General features: G+C 39.5%; 2 protein-coding genes across 3 annotated transcripts in view; both read left to right on the forward strand.

Annotated features, from left to right (window-relative positions):
* LOC311286248 (NACHT, LRR and PYD domains-containing protein 3-like) overlaps positions 1 to 18,535 on the forward strand; it is a 67,762-nt gene extending 49,227 nt beyond the window's left edge. Inside the window, exons 9-11 of the mRNA XM_084402374.1 lie at positions 63 to 1,616; positions 17,853 to 17,899; positions 18,416 to 18,535. Coding sequence (XP_084258500.1) covers positions 63 to 640 — 578 coding nt within the window. The 3' untranslated portion in view covers positions 641 to 1,616; positions 17,853 to 17,899; positions 18,416 to 18,535. The remainder of the gene's footprint in view (positions 1 to 62; positions 1,617 to 17,852; positions 17,900 to 18,415) is intronic.
* On the forward strand, positions 1,614 to 15,473 carry LOC311286271 (NACHT, LRR and PYD domains-containing protein 1 homolog). 2 transcript variants are annotated; one of them, XM_084402413.1, is made up of 4 exons: positions 1,614 to 2,746; positions 4,952 to 5,227; positions 5,383 to 5,440; positions 15,088 to 15,473. In XM_084402413.1, exons 1-3 carry the CDS (start codon positions 2,017 to 2,019, stop codon positions 5,421 to 5,423), a joined length of 1,047 nt encoding a protein of 348 aa, XP_084258539.1. In that variant the 5' UTR covers positions 1,614 to 2,016; the 3' UTR covers positions 5,424 to 5,440; positions 15,088 to 15,473. The 2 variants fall into 2 exon arrangements, with proteins under 2 accessions (XP_084258539.1, XP_084258538.1); XM_084402412.1 differs by lacking the exon at positions 15,088 to 15,473 and having other exon boundaries at positions 5,383 to 8,090.
* Positions 18,536 to 25,115: the final 6,580 nt, after the last annotated feature.

Here is a 25,115-nt window from a genome sequence, read left to right on the forward strand (position 1 = left end):
TCATTTAGTGATTTATTGTTGATTTGTGTCATTTAGTGAAATGTTTCTCTTCTTGTGTTCAGATGCCTGTGATCTCACACTGGATCCAAACACAGCAAACACTCGACTCATTCTGTCTGATGAGAACAGGACAGTGAAGCGTGTGTATGAGCATCAGCCGTATCCTGATCATCCAGAGAGATTTGATGAGGATCCTCAGGTTCTGTGTGGAGAGAGTCTGACTGGACGCTGTTACTGGGAGGCTGAATGGAGCAGAGATTATGCTGCTATATCAGTGTCATATAAAGGAATCAGCAGGAAAGGAGGGAGAGACTGTGAGTTTGGATGGAATGACAAATCCTGGAGTCTGCTCTGCTCTGATGACAGATTCTTTGTCCGTCACAATAATAAAGGCACTGATATTCCTGTCGTCTCTTCATCCTCTAAGAGAGCAGGAGTGTATGTGGACGTGTCGGCCGGCACTCTGTCCTTCTACAGCGTCTCTGACACACACACACTCACACACTTACACACACTCAACACCACATTCACTGAACCCCTCTATGCTGGATTTTTGGTTGATTCTAACTCCTCAGTGTCTCTGTGTGACATTAAACAGCGTCCTGAGAGAAACAACAGTGATACACACACAACCGGGTGAGTGAAATATACTGTGTCTTAGTGAAGGATTTCTCCAGACTGAATAATAGTTCAATCCTCTGTTCTTCATACATCACTAAACACTAGAGATGCACCATATTGGGTTTGTGCTGATACTCCATATGCTGATATTTCTCAACATGTTTTGGCCAGTACCAATAAATACATATTTTCCTTTGTTTTGAAGCAACACAGAGTCTCTCCTGTGCAGAGACTATAAACACATTATTCTTCATTTTAGTTAGTTTAGAGATAAATCTATTTCTCCTTCAGTTTCAGAGTTGTGAGGTCTCTGTGAATAGGGCTTAAGACTGATTTACTGGTATTTCTCTAAAGCTCCTGATCACACACGATCTCTAAACTGTAATTTGCTATTAATTGTCTGTAATTTTCTAGCTGTAGTGTGATCTTCTTTTCTATTAATATTCCTGCAGACGAGGAATAAGACAGAAATAGTCAAATTCACTCAGTATTACTTGATCTATTCCAGCACTTCCTCAGTTACAATCAAGCACAATTAACTGTAGACAGTTGTGTTGTAAGCAGTAAAACAGTCCAGTTCTTTATAGTCAAACTCATTTATTATGTTTGATAATGAACATTTCTGTCCACCCCAGACTGCTGATGGTCTTTATCTGTCCACCTCTGTGAAAATATCCACAGGTAAAAACACTGATTTATAGAAGACTGGACACATTATTCAGCTTGAGCTTATTGATGGAGAATATAGAGTTCATGTTGGCTAGTTAAACATAAACATAACTGGACAATTATGTGTGAATTAAACTCTCATTATAGTATATATGTGTTTGTTATATTAGATTGTTTGTTATTAGTGAGGGACATCACAGGTGTCAGTCGCAGCATTATATACTAGCTTTATATTTTCTCTCTGTCAAACTGCCTGTCAAATAGTTTTTATAGTAAACTGTTTGTATGTTGTTGGTTTTGAATTGTTGGTAATACTTTACAATAAGGTCCCATTAGTTAACATTCGTTAATGCATTAACTGTATTTGTTAACGTTAGTTAGTCATCTGTTCATTGTTAGTTCATGTTAGTTCAGGTCCATTAAATAATACTGACAGATACAACTTTTGATTTTAATAATGTATTAATAAACATTGAAAATAACATTAACTGAGATGAATAAAAGCAGCTGACTCTTTGCTTCTGCCTTCTTCTGGTTCTTCACAGGTTCTCTCAGCCCAAACCTTCTGGGCTCGATATTCACCCGCTGCTGAACTGTCAGTCTTGTGTCCATATAGCTGATTCTGATCAGTGGCTTCAGATTGAGCCGTCGGCCTGTACAGATGAAGGAGGGTCAAAGTTCAGGGTCAGCACTGACCCAGGCCGTTACGAGTGTGTCAGGACCAGAATGCGATGGGTCTGTGACTGTGTCGTCACCCTTCAGTACCGTACCCTAGACGGACTCTTCCTCAACGCAGAGCTGGAGAGGCTGCAGTGCAACCGGGTCGGTCCAGTGATTGACGTGACGGTGATCTCAGGGAAACTGGAGGAAGTTCATCTGCCCCATTACGCCTGTTTAGGAGAGTCTGACCCCTCTCTCAAAGATGCTGTGAAAGTCCTCACCGTAAAAGACGAGGGAATAACCACAGAACCTGTGCAGTTGACCCGATTCCATGCTAAGATTGTCCAACCATCCTTCTCTATTACAACTTTAATTATAAGTTGGATAATGGGATGGTATGAACACTGTGATCTTCTTCTCTACATGCATTCTAAAGATCCTCTCATTCTACATCTCTACTTGTTTCCAGTTGATGATCATGCAAAAGAAAAAGTTAAGAAACAAAAGTTTCCAAATGACCCAATAGAGCATCCCAGACCTGGCAGGCCATTTCGCATGAACACGCCACACATTCTTGATGTTCCTGGTGCCTCTATCCATCCCAAAGAAGGGATCACACTCACAAGAGAAGCTCCCCCAAACTACTTCAAGGTCAAGACTCGTCTGGAGAATGATCTTCAAATTACTCTTATCAGAGAAGAGGATCAGGAGAAGGTCTGGGATGCAACAATTGACAAAGATGATCTTGATCAGATTCGTCCTAAGAGAGACGAGCCGCGTCTGAATAGTGAGGAAGGTAAATCACAGTTTTTTTTTATAAGCATTGGCCAGATCTCATTCAGGGGGTTACAAATGTCCAGATCATTGCAGATAAACTCTGTCAGCAGAAACTAGTTCATGAGGAACAATATTCAGAAATCACACAGAGTTTAACCAGTCAGGAGAGCATGAGAAAGATCTGTGATATTATACGTATGTACAGTGACACTGTGAAACCTAAATTAATCTCAATTCTTTAGAAAGAGGAGCTTTACATTGTAGAACATTGTATTAATTGCTAATGACACTGCAAAGAAATCTCATATATACTTTCTTACTTATTGGTGAATTACCATTGTAAAATCCAACAGTTGTTCTAACACTCTTCAGTTAACTTTACTTAATGTATTAACTTAATTATAAAAATTCTAGTAATCTGTACTATTTACATACTATGGCTTGGTTACTCAGAAAACCCAAAGTTAGATTAATTGTTCGGTTTGAGTGACATTTCGTCAAGCAAAAAGAGTTTCTGAGGCAGGGCGATTATTAATAGACTTATCACTCATTTGCTCCACTTCTGCAGTTTTCTTTCTCTGTTTGCATTCAATTGTATTGTATTGAATTGTCAATACAATATTAATAGAGAACTTCACATAAGCTGACTTCATAAATTGATTTTCCTAAAATGTTTTTGTTTGAACTCACCATTATGATTATCAGTGTTATTTTTGGTTGGGCACTTGGAACTTAATTTATATTATTGTAATTCTATTCTAAAAGGTGACATAACTTCTAACTAAATCATTTACTAGTCTATTTTTTACGTTGAATAATGGTCTTTTAAATTTGTATTGCTAACACTTGTGTCATTAACACCTTGTGAAACTTTTAATTGGGTTGCTATAATCCCACTATATTTGTGACAATATCTTGTAATTGCCCATGCTTGAGTCACAGACTTCACCATTAGGCATGTGAAACACAACAATGGTAACTATACTAAGTCAAGAGTAAATCTAAAGTAAATTATCAAGTTCTCTCTACATGTCTTTTTTAGTTACTAGAACTCTAGTGTAAGTGAACTATACTCACTAAGCATTTGCCAGTACAACATACTATTTCCATTTCACTTTACTTAGTTTTTTAAGGCAATCGGTTTGCATGCTTTTTTTAATTAGGAGTATCTAATTAGATTCTACAGTGTATACAAACCTTCAGTTCGTAATCTAGCGGTGGGGGTTTTACGTCTCAGAATGTATATTTTATTAAGTTTACTCTTCTCTAGTTCATTGGAGGAGTAATCTTTATAAGAGTTTATTACACGGCTGTATGGAATACTTGATTCTGATTGGTCAATCATACCATCCAGCGGTAAGATAACAGATAACAACCGCTGAAAACAGAAACACAGGCTTATCCGGGTCACTGAAGTCAGCAGCGCTATACACTCGCTAGGAACGGGTTTTACTTTGTGGAAGTTTTGCATTTGGTGAGCTGATCAAATATTTAAACACAGTCAAATCAAAATTTTGTGTACAGTTAATTATGCCATCCAGTATCATGGACTCGCTCTCTGTTGTTTCATACAAATGCAGCTGTTGCCATCGTGACTATTGTGTTGTACACTGTTGGATTATAAGATACAAACAGGTACGATTTTAAAACGGTTTAATCTGAAATCAATACCTCAATAACACTTTAGAATACTGTTTCTTACTGCATAACTAATAATAATTACTGAAGAACTAATAGTTAATTAGCATCTGCTCTGGTGAGTCTTGTTTTATGTGAAACATGATGGGATTAGGGGTGAATGTAAACAGTGTGCCGCTTTGGTGCATTTTTTTTCATAATTAATGTAATCGATTACGTCAACACATCGTTCTTCTGAGTAGTTCTATACAACTTAATTTACTAATTTGATTCCTTTTTGTAGGGAGGTGGTAAAACTTCGGCTTGCGTACTGTTGTTAAATGGATATTACAATTAATGTGCTATGGCAAGTTCATAGGAGGAGCTAAAATATATCTACATTATACACACAATAATTTTACAACATTATTTAGCTCAAATAATTAATTTAGATCATGCAAATGTATTATTCAGTCCTTCCATGGCAACATATAATGTTTTTGCACCTCTGACTACTAATTGTACTACTTGTAAAAACATTTGAATACTTCGAATCATCTGTTTAGAGTAAAAAAATACTGAAGATCTTTTTCTTTTTGTCCTGCAGAAGTGAATCAGCGAAGGAATATGGCGTCTGTTAAAGAGCTGCTTGAGCAGACATTGAGGGATCTAGGAAAAGATGAACTGAAGCGCTTTCAATGGTACTTGAGGAATCATGAGCTTATTTCAACTTCTGAAATGGAGAACGCAGATGTCTTAGACACAGTGGACACAATGGTGGCACGTTTAGGACCAGAAGAAGCTGTGAAGATCACAGTGAACATCCTGAGGAAGATTAACCAGAATAATCTGGCTAAAGAGTTGGAGAACAAACACAATGAAGGTAATGTTTAAACATTACATTTAAATGTTTTCTTTCATTGTAAGGAGTGACTGTTGGGATTCAATGTGAAAAATGAAGTCATTGTTAAACTCAAATGTTTCTCTTTGCTCAGCTGATGTGTTTGTGTAATCTGATGTTTCATCTTTCTCTCACAGCTCGGACTGAGGGCAACATGAAGGCTTCTTCCACTTGCTGATTCAAAACAGATCACGGGTAAATAATGATCCTGGAAGTACCTGGAAATACATATTTATCACATAATCATATTCAAGTATTGAACTTAAAGGGATGTTTCGGAGTAAAATCAACCTAGGGTCCTTTGCACCATGACCTCGAGCCAAACACCCCCCAGAAGCCTTTTCTACCTTGGTCGAACATTATTAAAGTTAGAGCTTATTTAGAGATATCAGCCGGATGGCTTAGTGCAGGCTCTTATGGATCCTATGATGTATCTGGTAAATTACTAGGGCTGTGTATTGGCAAGAATCTGGCGATACGATACGTATCACGATACATGGGTCACGATTCAATATATTGCAATATATTTCGATACTGTGCATAAGGCGATATATTGGGATTTTTTTAAGTAAAATATATAAACAATATTTAAAAAAAGACATGATGTGCAATGTGCATAAAAGTCAAAGAAGTGTAATTTAGGTAAACAATTCAGTACACAGAAAATCAAACTGCCAGTTTGGGATTGTGGTTCACAGGTTTTGAGCAAATTTTTATATGCTCAAGTAGGCCATAATAAAAGAAAATCCATAGCCCCTGTTACAATACAAAACAACAACATGAACTGGACGAAAATGAATGAAAGTGGATGAAAGTGAACAAAATGAATGTGTTATATATTGAAATCAAGTTTTATATGATAAAAGATTTAAAAAGAACTGGACGCGCGAATGAGGCGAATTAGCGTCTACCGCGCAGCGCTAAACGCCTCATTCGCGCCGCAGGACCTCCAGACGCGCGTAAATGCGTCTTTGCATTGACTTAATGATGTTTTATTAACAAGGTTCGGGAGGAGCACGTTCAGATAATTAACACGAGTGGAGAGCACTCAGCAATCAATGGTAAGAGGTGCAAATTTACTCAGCAGTCTCACCTCATTCCATTGACAGTTTGCAGCATCCCTCCACCACCCCTTCTCCACGCTTCTAGTCCTAAACACTTACATACGGGGGGAGTACTCTGGGTTCGGGCCGAACTCCGAGCTTGGAGCCCTCCCTCCGGACAGCACGCCAAATACGCATTAAACTTTACCCCTTCAAATTATATGTAAGTGTGAACTCGTGAAACATTGAAATCACTTGCGCCAGACGCTCTATGCGCGTTTGGTGTGAACGATGCACGCGATTACATTTAGAAATAGACGAGCTTTGTTTCCAAATGCACCAAGCAAAGATATCCTTTCAATTGTATAAACTTTTATAAAACCAGCCAATATAATCACAATAAACACATCCAGAATGAAATATTTAACATATATATAACAACTGCACAACATCTAATTTGTAAACAAAATGATTTACGCACTAAATCCAGCATAAACTCCGGCACAGTTTGCATATGTTTAAACTCTCAGGACAGACGTCACATCCCGAACCTCACATCAATTGGCTGCCGACTGCGTTTTTCGCTTGATATTTGCATAAAGTCGAGAGCTGCCCAACTTTTTGACGCTCTTGGTCGCTCTCAACGCTTTCCCCGGTCCGCTGTCAATCCTAAAATGTCCAGTGGACACGCACCGTTAGGCGAGCCTGGCGAGGACACTAGTGGTGCGTCTCAGCATAGCCATCTAGTGGTAGGGATTTAAACAACATAAACGTGAACCACTGTCTTACGGTCTTACCATGAATATTTTTGGACGTAAAAAAAATTGATATTGCGTTTTTGAAAATCGATACAGTATTGCAAAATAAAATATTGCGATACTCAAGTGTATTGATTTTTTCTTACACCCCTATAAATTATCCTGTTAATAATGCCCAGAATGGTACCAAACTTCTACAGTAGTACAAATATGTTCTGTACTCGATATAGAACGAGGCATTGGAAAGTTTGTAAGTATATCAGGAATTTTATTTAAATAACACTTGCCTGACGGCCAATGCTACTGCTAAACCGGACATCGACGTCACTTCTGTCACAGAAGTGGAAATATTCTGAATGAGAGACACTCTGAATAATGTGCTGTAAAGTAAGACTGTCATGAGTTAATGGACCGTTTTAGAGATGCGCGGATGGGCTATTATTTCATCTGCAACGCATCACAAAACTCATCATCCGTCCGCCATCCATCCGCACCAACGTTTTTGACCAATTTTCAAAACCGCACCCGCCCGCCATCCGCTGATTGTATACATATATTTTTCATTTGATTAGTTCAACCGCCCGCCACCCGCCCGAATTTAATTTAAATATTATTTTTCGTCACGTCATCCGCCCGATCCGCGGTTTATCCGCTTATTTAATATTCTGAATGAGAGAGACTCTGAATAATGTGCTGTAACCGCCAACCGCGCATCTCTAGACCGTTTCCCCACTTTTTTATTTTTAACTCAAATACAGGGAAGGTAAAACAAGTTTAATGTTAAAGTAAATGTATAGCAATATGTATATTTGTCTGACTGTATTTCATACTTGTTGGTGAATTGTTTATGTACATTTTTATAAATGTTTTTTTTTTTATAAACTATGAAATGTTTAATTTTCTTAAAAAACACAGTTGTTGCAAATAGAATCCAGCTCTTCTTTTCATGTGATTATATTCTTCTGCAAACACACAAAGTTTGGTGAACTGCAATGAGGAACATTTCATATTTTCTTTATCTAATAAAAGCTCTTTTTTTCTAAATTTATTTTTTCGTGTCATAATTTAACATTTGGATATTTTGGATATTTCACTGCATGGAAATATTCTTAATTAATAGACATTCTGAATAATGTGCTGTAAAGTAAGACTGTCATGGGAAAATGCACAACAGTGACAACATGCTATACCCCTATTGGTGGGTAAGTTGAGCCACTTCTGTGTCACTAGCTCTATGTCTGTGTCCTTATGAACCTTTCCTTTATTTGTCCTGATAGAAGACAGCTGAAATATGATTTGTTGTATAATAATGCTGAAGCACAGATATTTGGCAGTGAAGAATATGTTCTCTGAGCTTCATGTCCTCTACAACAGTCTCAGCCTTCCTCCAACGTCAGGACACCTGAACGAAGCTCCACAAAATCTGTCCGATTAAACATTATTCAGCTGGAGTGTCTAAATCACTTCAACAAAGAGCAGAAAAGAAGTGTCCAGTGATGCTCTTCCCATGAAAGCAGCTGAGCGTTCTGATGCTGTAGAAGCAGAATGTGAGATTCGTCACGTAGAGCTGGAATATTTCTTCTCATGTTGCTCCATCAAGTCATGGTTTAGTCTGTAGTTGCAGCACAGTTTGTGTCTCCAGGAGCTTTTGTTCTGCTTTTGCACACGTTTCTCCTCCAGCGGCTCCTGGAAAACATCCACAGCACTGCAAGTGTTTGTCAGCGCAGGTTTTTATCTATTTATTAAAATGATCATCTGTAAAGATGCCTAACTTTAAAGTCTGGACTACAACAAAGCTTGTGCTCTTATTGCTTTGGAGAAAAGATGCTGTTCATTTCACACATTTGACCGCTGTGTTGTGATGAACACAATGATCTGTCATGAACTTCAGCATCAACTCTAGAGAAATGTGTCCAGTAGAGGAACATCTGTGACTGTTGTAGTTGAGAGAGTTTTTGGCATCATTGAGACGACTAGAGTTATTGAGGAAATGTTTAGCACTTTATAGCAGGTTTTTGCAGGTCTTTTGTGTGTCCTCTATTGAAGCGTAATAAATCAACAGTTGGAGAGTCGACGTGTGCAGATCCTTTTATGACTTTATGACTTTTTTTGGGCTGGATCACAAACTAGCCAGTCCTGAAATAGTCAGAGGATGCAGTGCAACTATTTTACCCTAAGCGGCCGCTCACTGCTGACTCATAACAAAGGTGTCATTTTTTTAATAGTTGCGAGCTTGTAACCTGCTAAGTCAGTGATAGTCAGAAATCAGAAGGTCTCCTTAATGATGTGCCCATGCTCCATCCATAGTGCCTTCGGTTTGATCTATCCTGGACAGAGATTAGCGGAAACACCAGACTGCACTTTAATCTACTGGAAATAATGATTTCTGAAAAATGCAGAATAAATCAAGATCTAACATTTATTTGTCAGGTAAAATGTATCATGCCAATTACACAAGTGATTCAGAAATAATAAATACATGACATCAATTACTCAAAGATGACTCTAAAAGTAAGCAATGCATTCCTGACAGAGACACACAGCGGTGTGTGAGTGTTTTCCAACGGGAGACCAGCACTGGATGGGGGATGATCCTGGTTACAGGTTCCCCGAAGACTGGTCTGTCACCTAGCCTTAAATACCAGAACAAAAGGGTTATACCAATATTGTTTAGAGTTGTTTGGGTCAGTCCATGTCCCCCAGGGGGAAGCACCTGGTTTCAGGAGATCTGGAAGAGACATCACCCAGAGAGGAGAAACAGGATTCTCCTAAGTTCTCAGTCTTTCTCATTAAACCAATGACTGCAATGAAATTAAGACCATTTTACCAATCGCACTGAGACAATTAAAATGATACCAAACATGAAAAGGAAAAACAATAGATTCACAAGATACACCATATTAGATTAGATTAGATTAGATTCAACTTTATTGTCATTACACAAGTACAGGTACAAGGCAACGAAATGCAGTTTAGGTCTAACCAGAAGTGCAATAGCAGCAAGTGCAGGATATACAGTGGTTCATAAGTGCAGAACATGGATATGTACTGAATAAATATAGAGTTGAATACTATTATAAACAAAAATTTACAGATAGATTGTCCTATGAATATATATACAGATAACTCTTACTGTGAACAGAATTTACAGCTAGAAATGTACTGAATATAATAATATACAGATGGCTATTACTATAAACAGAATGTTTGCAGATAGATATGTACTGAATATAATATACAGATGGCTGTTACTATAAACATAATTTTACAGATAGATATGTACTATGAATATATATACAGATGGCTGTTACTATAAACAGAATGTGAGCATAATATACAGATGGATATTACTATAAACAGAATTTTACAAATAGATATATGTATAAGTTAGGCTAATGAGCAGTATAACAATGGATTTAAAGTAGTGCAAATAAAGTTTGGACAGAAGCTATCCGAGTGAGTGCAGTGGAAAGTAATTGCATATTACAGTTAAGGTACGATATTGCAATGTATATATAACAGTCGGTACTGTAAATAAACAGTCGGCAGTGCAAATGAGCATATTCCAGTCAAGGTAGTAGTGCAAGATGCATATGTAAACAGTTGTTACTGTAATAACAGTCAGCAGTGCAAATGAACATTATAGTATTGCAAATAACAAAATGGAGGCAGGTGTGAGGAGGGAGAGGAGAGTCAATCAGTATATAAGGGGAGTGGGATCAATGAGGGTTAGAGTTTAATAAAGAGACAGCTCTGGGGAAAAAACTGTTCTTTAGTCTGCTGGTCCTGGTCCGGAGGCACCTGAAACGCCTGCCGGAAGGCAGGAGAGAAAACAGTCTGTGGGCTGGGTGAGAGGAGTCCTTAAGGATGCTGCGAGCTCGATGCAGACAGCGTTTCCTCTGGATGTGCTCGATGGCAGGTAGTGGAGTCCCAGTGATGCGCTGGGCGGTTTTCACCACCCGCTGCAGTGCCTTGCGCTCTGCAACAGAACAGCTCCCATACCACACTGTAGCACAGTTGGTCAGGATGCTTTCTATTGCACAGCGATAGAAGTTCACCAGGATAGTGGAGGAAAGCTGATTCTTCCTCAGTGTCCTCAGGAAGAAGAGGCGCTGGTGAGCCTTCTTGACCAGGCTGGAGGTGTTGGTTGTCCAGGTCATGTCCGCCGAGATGTGGGTCCCCAGGAACTTGAAACTGGAGACACGCTCAACAGCCATTCCATTGATGTAGATGGTGTCGTGTGTGCCTCTTGACACTTTCCTGAAGTCCACGATGAGCTCCTTCGTTTTGGTGGTGTTGAGGAGCTGGTTATTTTCGGTGCACCATGTGGCCAGGTGCTTGATCTCCTCCCTATAGGCAGTCTCATCGTTGTTGCTGATGAGACCAATCACCGTAGTGTCGTCCGCAAACTTGACGATGGAATTAGATCCGTACACAGGCTTGCAGTCGGAGGTGAAGAGGGAGTAGAGGAACGGGCTTAGCACACAGCCCTGTGGTACACCAGTGTTGAGTGTGATGGATGTGGAGCAGTTGGAGCCTGATCGAACATTCTGGGGTCTGTTGGTCAAGAAGTCCAAAATCCAGTTGCACATGGAGGTGTTGAAGCCCAGGTCTCCAAGTTTGGCTATTAACTTAGTTGGGATGACAGTGTTGAATGCTGAGCTGAAGTCAACAAACAGCATGCGTGCATAAGTGTTCTTATTGTCCAGATGTGTGAGCACAGAGTGCAGTGCCATGGAGACTGCATCCTCTGTGCTCCTATTGCTACGGTAGGCAAACTGGTGTGAGTCCAATGTGGATGGTAGAGAGTCTTTTAGGTGTGCCAGGACCAGCCGCTCAAAGCACTTCATTACGATGGGTGTGAGTGCTACAGGGCGGTAGTCATTAAGGCACTTCGGGCTGGAGTGTTTTGGCACTGGCACAATGGAAGTGCATTTAAAGCATGTTGGTACAGCTGCTTGGGCAAGAGACAGGTTGAAAATGTCTGTAAAAACCCCAGCGAGCTGCTCCCCACATGCCCGGAGTACGCGTCCAGGGATGTTGTCTGGTCCAGCAGCCTTGTGCGCGCTGATCCTGCTCAGTGCATTGCAGACATCTGTGGAGGAGAGTGTGATCGGTGGGTGGTCAGCTGAGGATTTGAGCTTGGTGGCAGTTTCTCTGTTGTCTCTTTCAAAGCGAGCATAAAAGTCATTTAGCTCGTTCAGGAAGTTGACATCAGTGGCTGCGGGGGTGGAGTGAGAGGGTTTGTAGTCACTGATGGCCTGAATGCCCTGCCACATGCGCCGAGGGTCAGCGTTGGAAAAGTGTCCCTCTATCTTAAGCTTGTAGCAGTGCTTGGCCTCTTTGATGCCCCTTTTCAGATTTGCTCTGGATGTGCTATAGGCTTGTGCATCTCCTGATCTGAAGGCAGTATTGCGTGTCTTCAATAGGAGTCGCACTTCCCTGTTCATCCATGGCTTCTGATTTGGGTATGTGGTGATCTGCTTCTGGGTTGTAACACTGTCAATGGTGGTATTAATATAATCCAGTACAGAGGAGGTGTAGCAGTCAATGTCCGTGTGAGAGCCACTGGTGGCTTGAGAAGCAAACATACTCCAGTCTGTGTGTAGAAACCTTTCCTGGAGTGAGAAATCTGCCCCCGCAGGCCACACCTTGATGGTCTTCACTGATGGCTTCACGCGATTGATCAGAGGTGCATATTTGGGGGTGAGGAACAAAGAAAGGTGATCTGACTGTCCCAAGTGGGGGAGGGGTGTCGCGACGTAAGCTTCAGCCATGTTTGTGTAAACATGGTCTAAGGTTTTGTTTCCTCTGGTGTGACAGGAAACATGCTGGTGAAATTTCGGTAGCACTGACTTTAAGTTTGAATGATTAAAATCACCCGCAACAATAAACGCAGCTTCCGGGTGAACGGTCTGTTGTTTACTGATGGCTGCGTGAAGTTCTTTCATAGCAAACTTGGCATCAGCATCCGGGGGAATATAGGCTGCAGTTATAATAGTGGAAGTGAACTCCCGCGGTAGATAAAACGGTCTACATTTAACCATGAGAAACTCAAGGTTAGCTGAACAATGTCTCCCAACAATAGCAGAGTTTGTGCACCAAGCTTTGTTAATGTAAATGCACAATCCACCACCTCTGGTCTTACCGGAGCCATCTAATGTTCTATCCGCCCGGAATGTATGGCGTCCCGCTAGCTCAATAGCGTTGTCCGGTATTCCGCTGTTTAACCATGTTTCCGTGAAAATTAGAACATTACAGTTCAAAAGTCTCTTGCTGTATGTGATGTTGAGTCGAATCTCCTCCATTTTGTTCAACAGCGACCGTACATTGGCAAGGAAAATGCTGGGTAAAGAGAGCCGGTGTGGTGTTAGCTTTAGCTTAGCTCTTAGTCCTCCGCGCTTCCCCCGCCTTTGTTTACGATCTCGCCGGCGCCTGCGAGCACTTCCGCCCGGCCGGGCAGAGTGCATAGCCTCGGGTGATCTGGCGATCTCAGGAAGGAGTCGAAGGTTGTCCATAAAACTGTCGGAAATTCGCAAACCAATATCCAAAAGCTCACCTTGGGTGTACGATGTTAAGGCACAACTGTTCTGGACGAACAGACCCGAAATGAGCAAGAAAAATACTGCTAAATTACAGAATCTGGAGAGACCGCGAGCCTCGCGATGTACTCGCGCCGCCATCTTGGATCAATCAAGATAAAACCCCTTCCCCATCACCCCCAATTTTGGCAAGTGCTGCATACATGAAATGCCCAAAATAAAAAGGTTACTGCTCATAAGTAATTCTGAATAGAAACATAACACACATACATTTAGAAAGCCAACACTTGAGAGTTTATAGTTCAAGACTCAAAATTAACCAGACTGTTATTAATATTGAGATATATAAGCTCAAACATATTTTGAACTAAAATAATCTGGGATCACCAGTGATCCCTGACTGGTAAGGGTTTTTTAAGTGTGCTATTAGTATACTTCTTTTAATCTAAAAATAAGAAAGTATACTTTGTCTACTTTTTATATACTTCTCAGAAATATACTTAAAATTGCACTTAAGTATATTTGACTTATACTGACAGAAAAGTCTAAGTATATTCGGCCTTTACTTGTACTCTATCTTTTGATCAAGATATATTTATAAGTATAATTAAAGCTACACTGTGCAATTTTTTAAGTTGATTCTTAGAAAAAACACTTTGTTCTTTCAAAATTATATGTGCTCATTCATGTGTAATTACTTCCACCAACTAATCAAGTATTCTCGTAAGCGTAGAATCTGCCATTCAGAATACATACGAGCGAGTGAGCCATGTTGCGCCTCCATCTTGAAAATACATTAGCCAAAGAGGGACATCCCTGTAAATTCAAGCTTTGCCTTTCAAGCTTTTACTCAGTGGCACCGTGACGAATTCGAGGGGAGATTACTCATAATACGGCTGCCCTCGGAATGGGAGGGGAAAGTAATATTCAGTTGGTAGTCATATACAATTTCACCTCTAGATGGGAGAAAATCTCACACAGTGTAGCTTTAAGACTTCTAGGTATACTTGGCTTGTAGTTGTTTCCACTTTAGATAGAGTAGCCTATTAAATACTTTTAAAGATAATCTTAAAAACTTACATGAAACCTTTCAATTATACTTGCAGTAAACTACTAGTTCAGTAGTTTTATACTGAGAGTATACTTCAAAGTTCACTTGTAGTACAGATGCAGTACAAATGAGAAATGTAGTTGTGAACTAGTTTTGCACTTAAAGTTTACTACTGTTACACTTATAGTACACTTAAAAGTACACTTTTACATACTAAAAAGTGGGTCAATTTAGTCCCATGCAGTATTGAAACAGTTCACTTTCAAGTTTACTACAAGTACACTGATATTAGTATACTTACTACATAAAGTGTACTTAAAAATATACTTGATCTTTACTGAAGTATACTTCATAAAATGAACTTGAAGTATACATATTTTCCGTAAGGGCTGTCTGTGCATAACACACTCTATCTCACTCTTTCATTCTGCCTCTCTCTGTGCTCCAGGTTCTCTAACCTCGAGAAGCATCGGGAGAATGATCTTCAGATGAGAGAGGAGGATCAAACACTGCAACAGCTGAGAAAGACACGCTGCGTCTGAATAGTGAGGCAGATAAAGCATCATTCTTAAATAACTGGCCAGATCTCATTCCCAGAGTTAAATATATTGGGAACGTTGCAGATTCATCATAAAATAATTAATGAGGGACAATATTCAGAAATCACACATGACAGTTTAACCAGTGAGAAGAGCATGAGAGAGATCATCATACGTAAGCTCAGTGACACTGTGAAAGCTGAATTCATCTCGATTCTTCAGAAAGAGGAGCGTTAACTTTTAGATCATTGGTCTGATTCTCCACCGTGAGCTCAAGCTGTGTGTGTGTGTGTGTGTGTGTGAGTGTGTGTGTGTGTGTGTAAAACTGCAGAGATCATTGGTCTGATTCTCCACAGTGAGCTCAAGCTGTGTGTGTGTGTGTGTGTGTGTGTGTGTGTGAGTGTGTGTGTGTGTGTGTGTGTGTGTGTAAAACTGCAGAGATCATTGGTCTGATTCTCCACAGTGAGCTCAAGCTGTGTGTGTGTGTGTGTGTGTGTGTGTGTGTGTGTGTGTGTGTGTGTGTGTGTGTGTGTGTGTGTGTGTGTGTGTGTGTGTGTGTGTGTAAAACAGCAGAGATCATTGGTCTGATTCTCCACCGTGAGCTCAAGCTGTGTGTGTGTGTGTGTGTGTGTGTGTGTGTGTGTGTGTGTAAAACAGCAGAGATCATTGGTCTGATTCTCCACAGTGAGCTCAAGCTGTGTGTGTGTGTGTGTGTGTGTGTGTGTGTGTGTGTGTGTGTGTAAAACTGCAGAGATCATTGGTCTGATTCTCCACCGTGAGCTCAAGCTGTGTGTGTGTGTGTGTGTGTGTGTGTGTGTGTGTGTGTGTGTAAAACTGCAGAGATCATTGGTCTGATTCTCCACCGTGAGCTCAAGCTGTGTGTGTGTGTGTGTGTGTGTGTGTGTGTGTGTGTGTGTGTGTGTGTGTGTGTGTGTGTGTGATGTGTGCCCTTGTTTATATTACACTGTGGGGACCAAATGTCCCCATAAGAATAGTAAAACCTGAGATCACCTACATTGTGGGGACCAGCCAGCGGGCCCCACTTTTCAAAAGGCTTATAAATCACACAGGATGAGTTGTTTTGAGAAAGTAAAAATGCAGAATGTTTCCTGTGATGGGTAGGTTTAGGGGTAGGGTTAGTGTGTGTGTGTGTGTGTGTGTGTGTGTGTGTGTGTGTGTGTGTGTGTGTGTGTGTGTGTGTGTGTGTGTGTGTGTGTGTGTGTGTGTGTGTGTGTGTGATGGGTAGGTTTAGGGGTAGGGTTAGTGTAAGGGGATAGAATGTACAGTTTGTACAGTATAAAAACCATTACGCCTATGGAGAGTCCCCACAAAGATAGTGAACCAGACATGTGTGTGTGTGTGTGTGTGTGTGTGTGTGTGTGTGTGTGTGTGTGTGTGTGTGTGTGTGTGTGTGTGTGTGTGTGTGTGTGTGTGTAAAACTGCAGAGATCATTGGTCTGATTCTCCACCGTGAGCTCAAGCTGTGTGTGTGTAAAACGGACATTTGTCACTGGTACTGATGTCTCAGAAGTTAAACATGAGATATCATTTATTTGGGTATATCTAACAGACAATATTTTGTCTCATCTATGTTTTTTTTTCTTGGGCCAGGTTTTATAACTTTATATTTTTATCTTTAACATTGTACTAGAGTGCCGCTGCCTTTGTACTGTTAAACCCAAGGGTTTGCTTGTGTTTATTTCCTATTGTATTCACTTCTTTTGTAAGCGACGTAGGCATTTTATGCTAAGTATACTACAAATGTATTTACATATTTATGTACTTAATATAAATATCCTGCCATTGCACTTAAAAAGTCAAAACTTAAATTCAAACAACTAATTTTGGACTTAATGTACTTTAGTTATCCAGAAACAGTGCTGAGGTTCAACTAAAGTATATTTGATTGTGATCAAATGTGGCATTATTGCAAATATACTTCAGTTACACTTTAAATATCCAGCATTTAAAGACTGATGTTAAACCGAGATCATACTATCATTACTAATAATATTAAAACACATCTTAGGATTAATATTTAGAAATGTGTGTTGTGCAATAAAGAAGTACTCCAAATAAAGTTTAATTATAATATTTATGTCAGTAATTCTCAAGCGATATGTCAGTAAATATGTAAAAGGATTTGTAGTATACTTAGTATGAAATAAATGTGTTTTAAAAAAATGTGTTTTTTTTCACTAGGGCATTTATTGATTCGAAACACTTTTCTGAGCTTTGTTAATCATTGTAAGATTGTAACACAGACATTGTAAGTTCCTCTCATTTTACATGTGTACTTTTTTCCAGTTGATGATTGTGCAAAAGAAAAAGTAAAAAATGAAAATTGCAGTGACCCGATCCAGCATCCCAGACCTGACAGGCCATTTCAGATGAAAACCTGCTGTAAAATAGCCTCTCTAGTGATGATACAGGAAAATATGGCTTTATCAGAAGTTATCAACATATTCTTGCAAAATATTCATTCATAGTGACATTAATAATTAATCCCACAACAGTTTTTTACAAGATAAAGTAAATGTTCTACATGGCACGTAACATTAGTTCAATGTCAAAGCAAATTTATAACAATATTTATATTAATATTTGTCTGTGTATTTCATACTTGAATTGCTGAGGTACATTCTTATTATTATTATTAATTTTAAGATTTAAAGATTAGCCATAAAATATGAAATGTATAGTTTTGCTAAAAAGGATAGTTGTGGCAAATAAAATCCAGCTCTTTTTTTTCTTCATGTGATTATATTCTTCTGCAAACACACAAAGTTTGATGAACTGCAATAAGGGAACATTTAATATTTTCTTGCAACCTTTGATGGTTGGAATGTAGAATAATGATGTCTTTGTTTAATTTAATAAAAGGTCATTTTTATAAACTATTTTGTTGCTTAAGAATTTAACATTTGGAGAAAAAGCGTTGTATATTTCACTACCTGGAAATATTCTGAATGATAGACACTGAATAATGTGCTGTAAAGTTAGACTGTCATGAGTTAATGGACCGTTTCCCCCCCCTTTTTATTTTGAACTCAAATACAGGGAAGGTAAAAACAAGTTTAATGTTAAAGTAAATGTATAGCAAGATTTATATTTGTCTGACTGTATTTCATACTTGTTGGTGAATTGTTGATGTACATTTTTATAAATGTTATAATTTTTCATGAACTATGAAATGTTGAAAAAAAAATAAAAAAATAAACACAGTTGTGGCAAATAGAATCCAGCTCTTCTTTTCATGTGATTATATTCTTCTGCAAACACACAAAGTTTGGTGAACTGCAATGAGGGACATTTAATATTCTCTTTATCTAATAAAAGCTCTTTTTTTCTAACTTTATTTTGTTGTGTCATAATTTAACATTGTGATATTTTGGATATTTCACTGCATGGAAATATTCTTAATGAATAGACATTCTGAATAATGTGCTGTAAAGTAAGACTGTCATGTGATAATGCACAAAAACTAATATTTAATTTTATTTAATTTAATTTTTTTTATTTTAAACTCAAATTCCCCAGTGACAACATACTATACCCCTAATGGTGGGTAAGTTAAACCACTTCTGTGTCACTAACTCTATTTCTGTGTCCTTGTGATCCTTTCCTTTATTTGTCCTGATAGAAGACAGCTGAAATATGATTTGTTGTATAATAATGCTGAAGCACAGATATTTGGCAGTGAAGAATATGTTCTCTGAGCTTCATGTCCTCTACAACAGTCTCAGCCTTCCTCCAACGTCAGGACACCTGAACGAAGCTCCACAAAATCTGTCCGATTAAACATTATTCAGCTGGAGTGTCTAAATCACTTCAACAAAGAGCAGAAAAGAAGTGTCCAGTGATGCTCTTCCCATGAAAGCAGCTGAGCGTTCTGATGCTGTAGAAGCAGAATGTGAGATTCGTCACGTAGAGCTGGAATATTTCTTCTCATGTTGCTCCATCAAGTCATGCTTTAGTCTGTAGTTGCAGCACAGTTTGTGTCTCCAGGAGCTTTTCTTCTGCTTTTGCACACGTTTCTCTTCAAAGTGCAATACTTTGATTAAAATATATATATATATTACCTAATAAATTATGTTTCTATTATTTTAGTTTTAATGAAAAACCAGGGGACCCCCCGAGGTATTTTTTTTGGGCCCATTCCCCCCTCAAGTCGAACACTGGTCCTGATAGAAGACAGCTTCTGTGTCACACAGGGAAACTTTATCACTAGCCGCGTTTCCATTACCCTTCAAATTGCGCAAATTGAAATTGCGAATTGAAAATACGCCCAATGGAAACACGTCAATTTCGCAAAAACTCCCATTTATCGCAAAAAAGTTTTTCTGCTCGCATGAGGAGGTTTTTCAGGCAATTTGAAAAAGAAATATTTCGCAAAACTGCAATGGAAACAGTTTTTGTGCATTTACAGGTCAATGAGGCGGTGTGTGTGGACAGAATACGAGACAGAGTTCTTTATTAAACTCATAAAAGACAGAAGAATTACAGGAATACTGGATTCGAAACCTCAAATAAACGCCACAATCAAGACCTGGAAGCAGAACTGAGGGAGAAACACCCAGAAACTCCTCATATGAGCCGCTCACAGTATAATAAGGGTCTTTCCTTGCCATTAATGCTTGGAAAACACACACACACACACACACACACACACACACACATCTCCTTTGATTAATAATAATGGCCAGTGCAGTGGCTGGGATATACATAAACCCACCAGTGTCCGTTGCTATGATGTGTGGAATGACTGATCGCCAGAGGAAATAATGTAGTTTTAGCCGCATAACATCGGTTAATGGAAACGCCGTCAGTTCGCAATAGTTTTTTGTCGACATTTAGAAAAAATCGCACGAGTTTTGCGCAAATCTGTAATGGAAACGCGCCTACTAACTCTGTGCGTTTACTTCACGACGACTGACTTTCATGACGTTATAAACACATGTGAGAGTGTAACCCACCCATAGACAGTAAAAGAAATGGACACAGCGACCCCATTGGATTCAACGGAGACAAAGTGAAGCCAATACGCTCTATGCACGAACGATGCTGACGTATTTCCGGTAGAATCTCAGCCAGCGTCTTTACTTCCGCATAGTGTGTTCTATAGCGAAGTGTACTAGCGGCAAAACTTTCATAAAATTCATTTTCTCAGAAACGGAGACAACGATTTTCCAACGACAAACCGATTCGCTAGTCGGATTTCGCATGATATGAGAGAATACTCACCCTCAAAGTTGTCGATGTAGCTCGAAATATATAATTTAAAGATCTTCTCTTTCTTACTCTTGGGTGTGACAGCTAACTGCCTCACAATATTGTTAACATCATTCATATTCACTGCTGGAAGTTCTTGTAAACAGCGAGTGTAATTTGCCATTATCTCCACTGAATGCAAAAACGGCTTCCGACGCAGCACCGGGTGTAACTGTGCCCCCCTGGAACCCACCCAATTACTTGAGGCTGTGTTCTGATGTATTTTTTCATGTATGATTTTTTTATATATATTTTTTATATTTTTCCTTGCCTAATGCATGAAATGTTCAGGCATATGTTTTATTATTATTTTATTTTATTTATTATTTTGTTTTCGCTGATTGACTAAAATAATAAAGAATTTCGTGATGGATGCTGACGTCACATGTGCGCCAGCTCACTGAAGAGAGAGATGTCAGTCACGTGTGTGGCTATCCTTAATCTAAATCATCGTTGTCAGTATTTTCCTAAATGGATGTCTGAACTGTTTTATTGCATTAGTTTGGATTGTTTCAACGCTCCGTGATTGTGTGAAAGTCTTACTAATGGCTTACGACGTGGACGGATAAGAGCGCTCTCTTCCCGGTTGCGGGGACTCTTATTTTGACGGAGCGCAGCTGGAGTGCTCCAGAGTGCGCGCGCGCCGCGATCCAGTCTTGCATCATCAGCCGTCATCTTCAGCGAGAACGAGCCGTGAAATTCCCTGACTAAATGCAGTTATTGATCTACTTTATGTTCCTTTGAGTGTTTAAAGCTGCGTGCGTCCAGAGAGAAAGTGAGTACTGTAAATTTCACTGTTATGTTATAAGAGTTATGACACGAAATGGATGCTAATGTGAAGTATAGAAGTATTTGAGTTTTCGTCCAGTACAGCAGTGGTCACCAACCTTTTTGAGCCCAAGATCCCTGACCTCAGCCCTGATTAAAGGCAAGATCTACCTAATGAAGCGAGAGAAAGAAAGCCAAAATACTTCCAACTTGAGGCCTTTTATTTAGGCAGACTGCACCTGGTGTATTAAACAGGTCGTAGCTATTGCTCTAAGAACTTTACATCACAACATCAACTTTAAGTTGCACTAAATTCATATGAATACAAATAGGAAAGGAATGTGGCCTATTTTCTATTTACTTTATAGAATTATGTAGGTAGGGCCTTTGAAAAATTAGGCGATAAGAGGGAACTTTAAAATTAATTAATGCATTAGGTATCGTGAACTAATGGTGCGTTCAAGTCCTCCTGGGAAGTTCGTACGTACGAGGTGGGAAGTCATGTGCGTTCAAGTCACTTTCGTCGGAGCAAAATGGCGGAGTACTTTCTCTTAATTAATTACACAAAAATACAGTAAGGTTCTTAAACTCTTGTTCTAGAAAATGAAGAACAAAGAACTGTGCAACGTGTACTTTGTATTTTTATGTTTTTAATTAATTTATGAAGCCACTGCCAACACATCGTTACATGTTGCATTGTTATATTATAATACTATCATATTCTGTGTTGGCGATTAGCTGTTTATAGAAAAGCCTGACAATATCACAGCTAAATACCTTTACGTATTGTGTATTCACTGACACGCCCCCAACTCGTAAAGATCGGAGCTTAGAGAAAATCCCGAGCTCCCCACTGGTATTTACGACATTGTGGTGGCGTTCAAGTGCGTTCAACTCGTAAATACGATCTATACGAGATGACTTGAACGCACCATAATAATGAACAGCATTTATGAATTATGTATATAAGGCCTAGGACCCTAGGTTATTTTGTTCATAGTGGGGAAAAAATCAACACATTTTGTAATGAGCAGATCATATGTAGTGCCATTAATAACAGTTAATTGTGAAGCTTATGATCTTGCTTCATGTATGTTTGTTATTTACTTTGTATCATTTAAGAAAGCAGATTAATGGCAGTAACTTCCCCAGTAAATTAAACTAAATGCAGGTCTAGTCCATTTTATGCAGCATCACTTTCACAATACCAACAGGCAAAACGTGTGCAGTGATGTTCACTCGAGTCAGTGCGATGCCTGTGATTGAGTCCTGTCTGCGAGCTCTCTGTAGTTTGGCTCATAGCTGCAGACAGCCAGTCTGAGGCCGTCTCTGAGGTGTCTGTCAGTAAGGCGGCTCCTATACTTTGAGTTTATTATTTTCATTTGTGAAAACGCCATTTCACAGAGGTAAGTGGATCCAAAGTAGGCACTCACTCTTAGTGCACATGCAGTGAGGAGAGGAAACTTCTCTCTACTTACAAGTCCCCAAAACTCACTGTCCCTTGATCTGGCTTTCAGTTCTATGTCATTCTGCAAATCAGTTATCTCCATGTCAACACCACTTTGCAAAGCTAATCCTTGATGGAGTTTGGCTGCTACCTGTTCTACATCAATGGGCTGAAATGGGTTTGAGACGAATGCAGCAATGTCTTCCATGACGTCTAACTCACCAAAACGCCGACTGAACTCCGTCGCAGCTTTGTCCAGGTGAGCGCAGCACTGCTCCGGTTGGGACGCATCCTTGTCTTTTTTTCCAGGTTGGGAAAATGTGTTTGTCTCCTGCCGTTCAGATGTGCGGTCCAAAAACCGAGCTTGGCCTTGAACGCATTCACTGCGCTTATCATGTGGGATAGGGGTCGGGTTTTCCCTGGATCTCAGTGTTGAGTGGATTCAGTTTTGCCGTTAAGTCCGTCAGAAATCCCAGGTCAAGTAGCCACGCATCATCCGACAACTCTTTGTGCTCCTCATTCCTCGTTGACAGAAAAGTCTTTATCTCTGGCAGCAGGTCAACAGATCTCTGTAGCACTTTGCCACGACTCAGCCACCGGACATCAGCGTGGAAGATCAGGTCTCCGCAGTTATGTTCCTCTGAGTGTGTAAAGCTGCGTGCGTCCAGAGAGAAAGTGAGTATTGTAAATGTCACTGTTACTCGCGCTGAGTGTATTGTTGTTTGCAGAGATAGAGATGTGGAAAGAGTTATGACACAAAATGGATGCTAATGTGAAGTATAGAAGTATTTGAGTTTTCATCCAGTACAGTGTAGGGATGCAAATTATCGATTAATTCATTAATCATTAGTTGATTGACCTTATCGATCGATTAACGATTAACTGATAAGCGGCTGTTTTCCTGAGAATGTACATTTCTCACAGTATCAATAGTGTCTTTAACATAATAGCAAAATATTGCTTATATACTGAATAAAAATGCATGTTATATTGCTCAAGTGATGCTTTATTGTAACAGTTGGGATACGGTACAGATAATGGCATTTAGTTTAACAATAAATTATGCACAGAAAATTAAAATATATAAAAAATAATTGTGCACTGGCTCACCTGTTGCATGTGAAACATTAAAGATATGAAACATCATATACTCACCCTCATGTTGTTTCAAACCTGTATGAATTTCCTTCTTCTGCTGAACAGAAATAAAGATATTTAGAAGAATGTCAGTAACCAGACAGTTTCTGGGTCCCATTGACTTCCATAGCAGGAAAAATATATACTATGGAAGTCAATGAGACCAGAAACTGTCTGGTTACTGACATTCTTCTAAATATCTTTATTTCTGTTCAGCAGAAGAAGGAAATTCATACAGGTTTGAAACAACATGAGGGTGAGTATATGATGACAGAATTTTCATTTTAAAGTGGAGTATCCCTTTAAGCAACATAAAATAAGTTGTAAATAAAAATCTATGAAAAACTTGAAACATTAGCAGCGGCAGCACTGATGATCCCCCTTGGTCTGAGAAAGGTAACAGTAAGATTACTAGACCTGTAAACTTCAAATATAGAGCTGAACACAACTTAAATCATCCCTGAGGAAGGTGACAGAACAATTAGAGAACTTTAGAATAGAGAACCCACAGAACTTTGAATAGGCTCCTGACCTAGATCAAGAAAATGAGCATATTTAAATTTCAAAACGTCTATATATATATAAAGGCTCATTCGTTCTGCTCTCATGGAACAGATCAGATGAAACCCTGCAGGTGTCTGCGCTTCTCTGTCCGTGCAATAAATGCACATCCTCGAATGAGCGCGGATTTCTAGCGCATTTACTTGAACTTCATAGGTAACGTTAATATATGTTTTAACCCATTTTAGAGGCGGCCAAAATCAGGATTTAAAATGGACTGAATAAGCTCTCTACGAACTTGACGAGCGACGCCGCGCTGACGGACCATAGACTATAAAAAAGAGTGACTGACATGTATGCACATAAATCACTGTCACACACACTCTCTCAGAGTAATATTAAGTTACTGCATAATACATTTTCAACTAGCAGAATAGTACAGCATCACGATACACAGTCTCACTTGTAGCCGTGTCGTTTAACTATTATAATTCGAAGGGCAAAAACAGGAACTTTTAATTGGCTTTACATCATCAAGTGTCACTTTAGCGCAGTCGCAGACCTGGTACTGTCAGTAGCATAAGCTAACTCGATCACGTCGAGCTAGGTGGGCGTGGTTTCAGATTGCCCATTTTCTGTTATCCGGGAGTGACGCGAGGCCAAGATGGCGACGGCCGGCTCCGCCCACTTTAGGCTTCAAACATGCTCTTCAGAAACCTACGGGTGACGTCACGGACACTACGTCCATATTTTTTTACAGTCTATGGTTGCCTTCAGCTGATTGTACCCATGACAACAGCGTTACCTTTAACGC

This window comes from Rutilus rutilus (genome assembly GCF_951802725.1).
Source record: "Rutilus rutilus genome assembly, chromosome: 2".
Lineage (NCBI taxonomy): Eukaryota > Metazoa > Chordata > Actinopteri > Cypriniformes > Leuciscidae > Rutilus > Rutilus rutilus.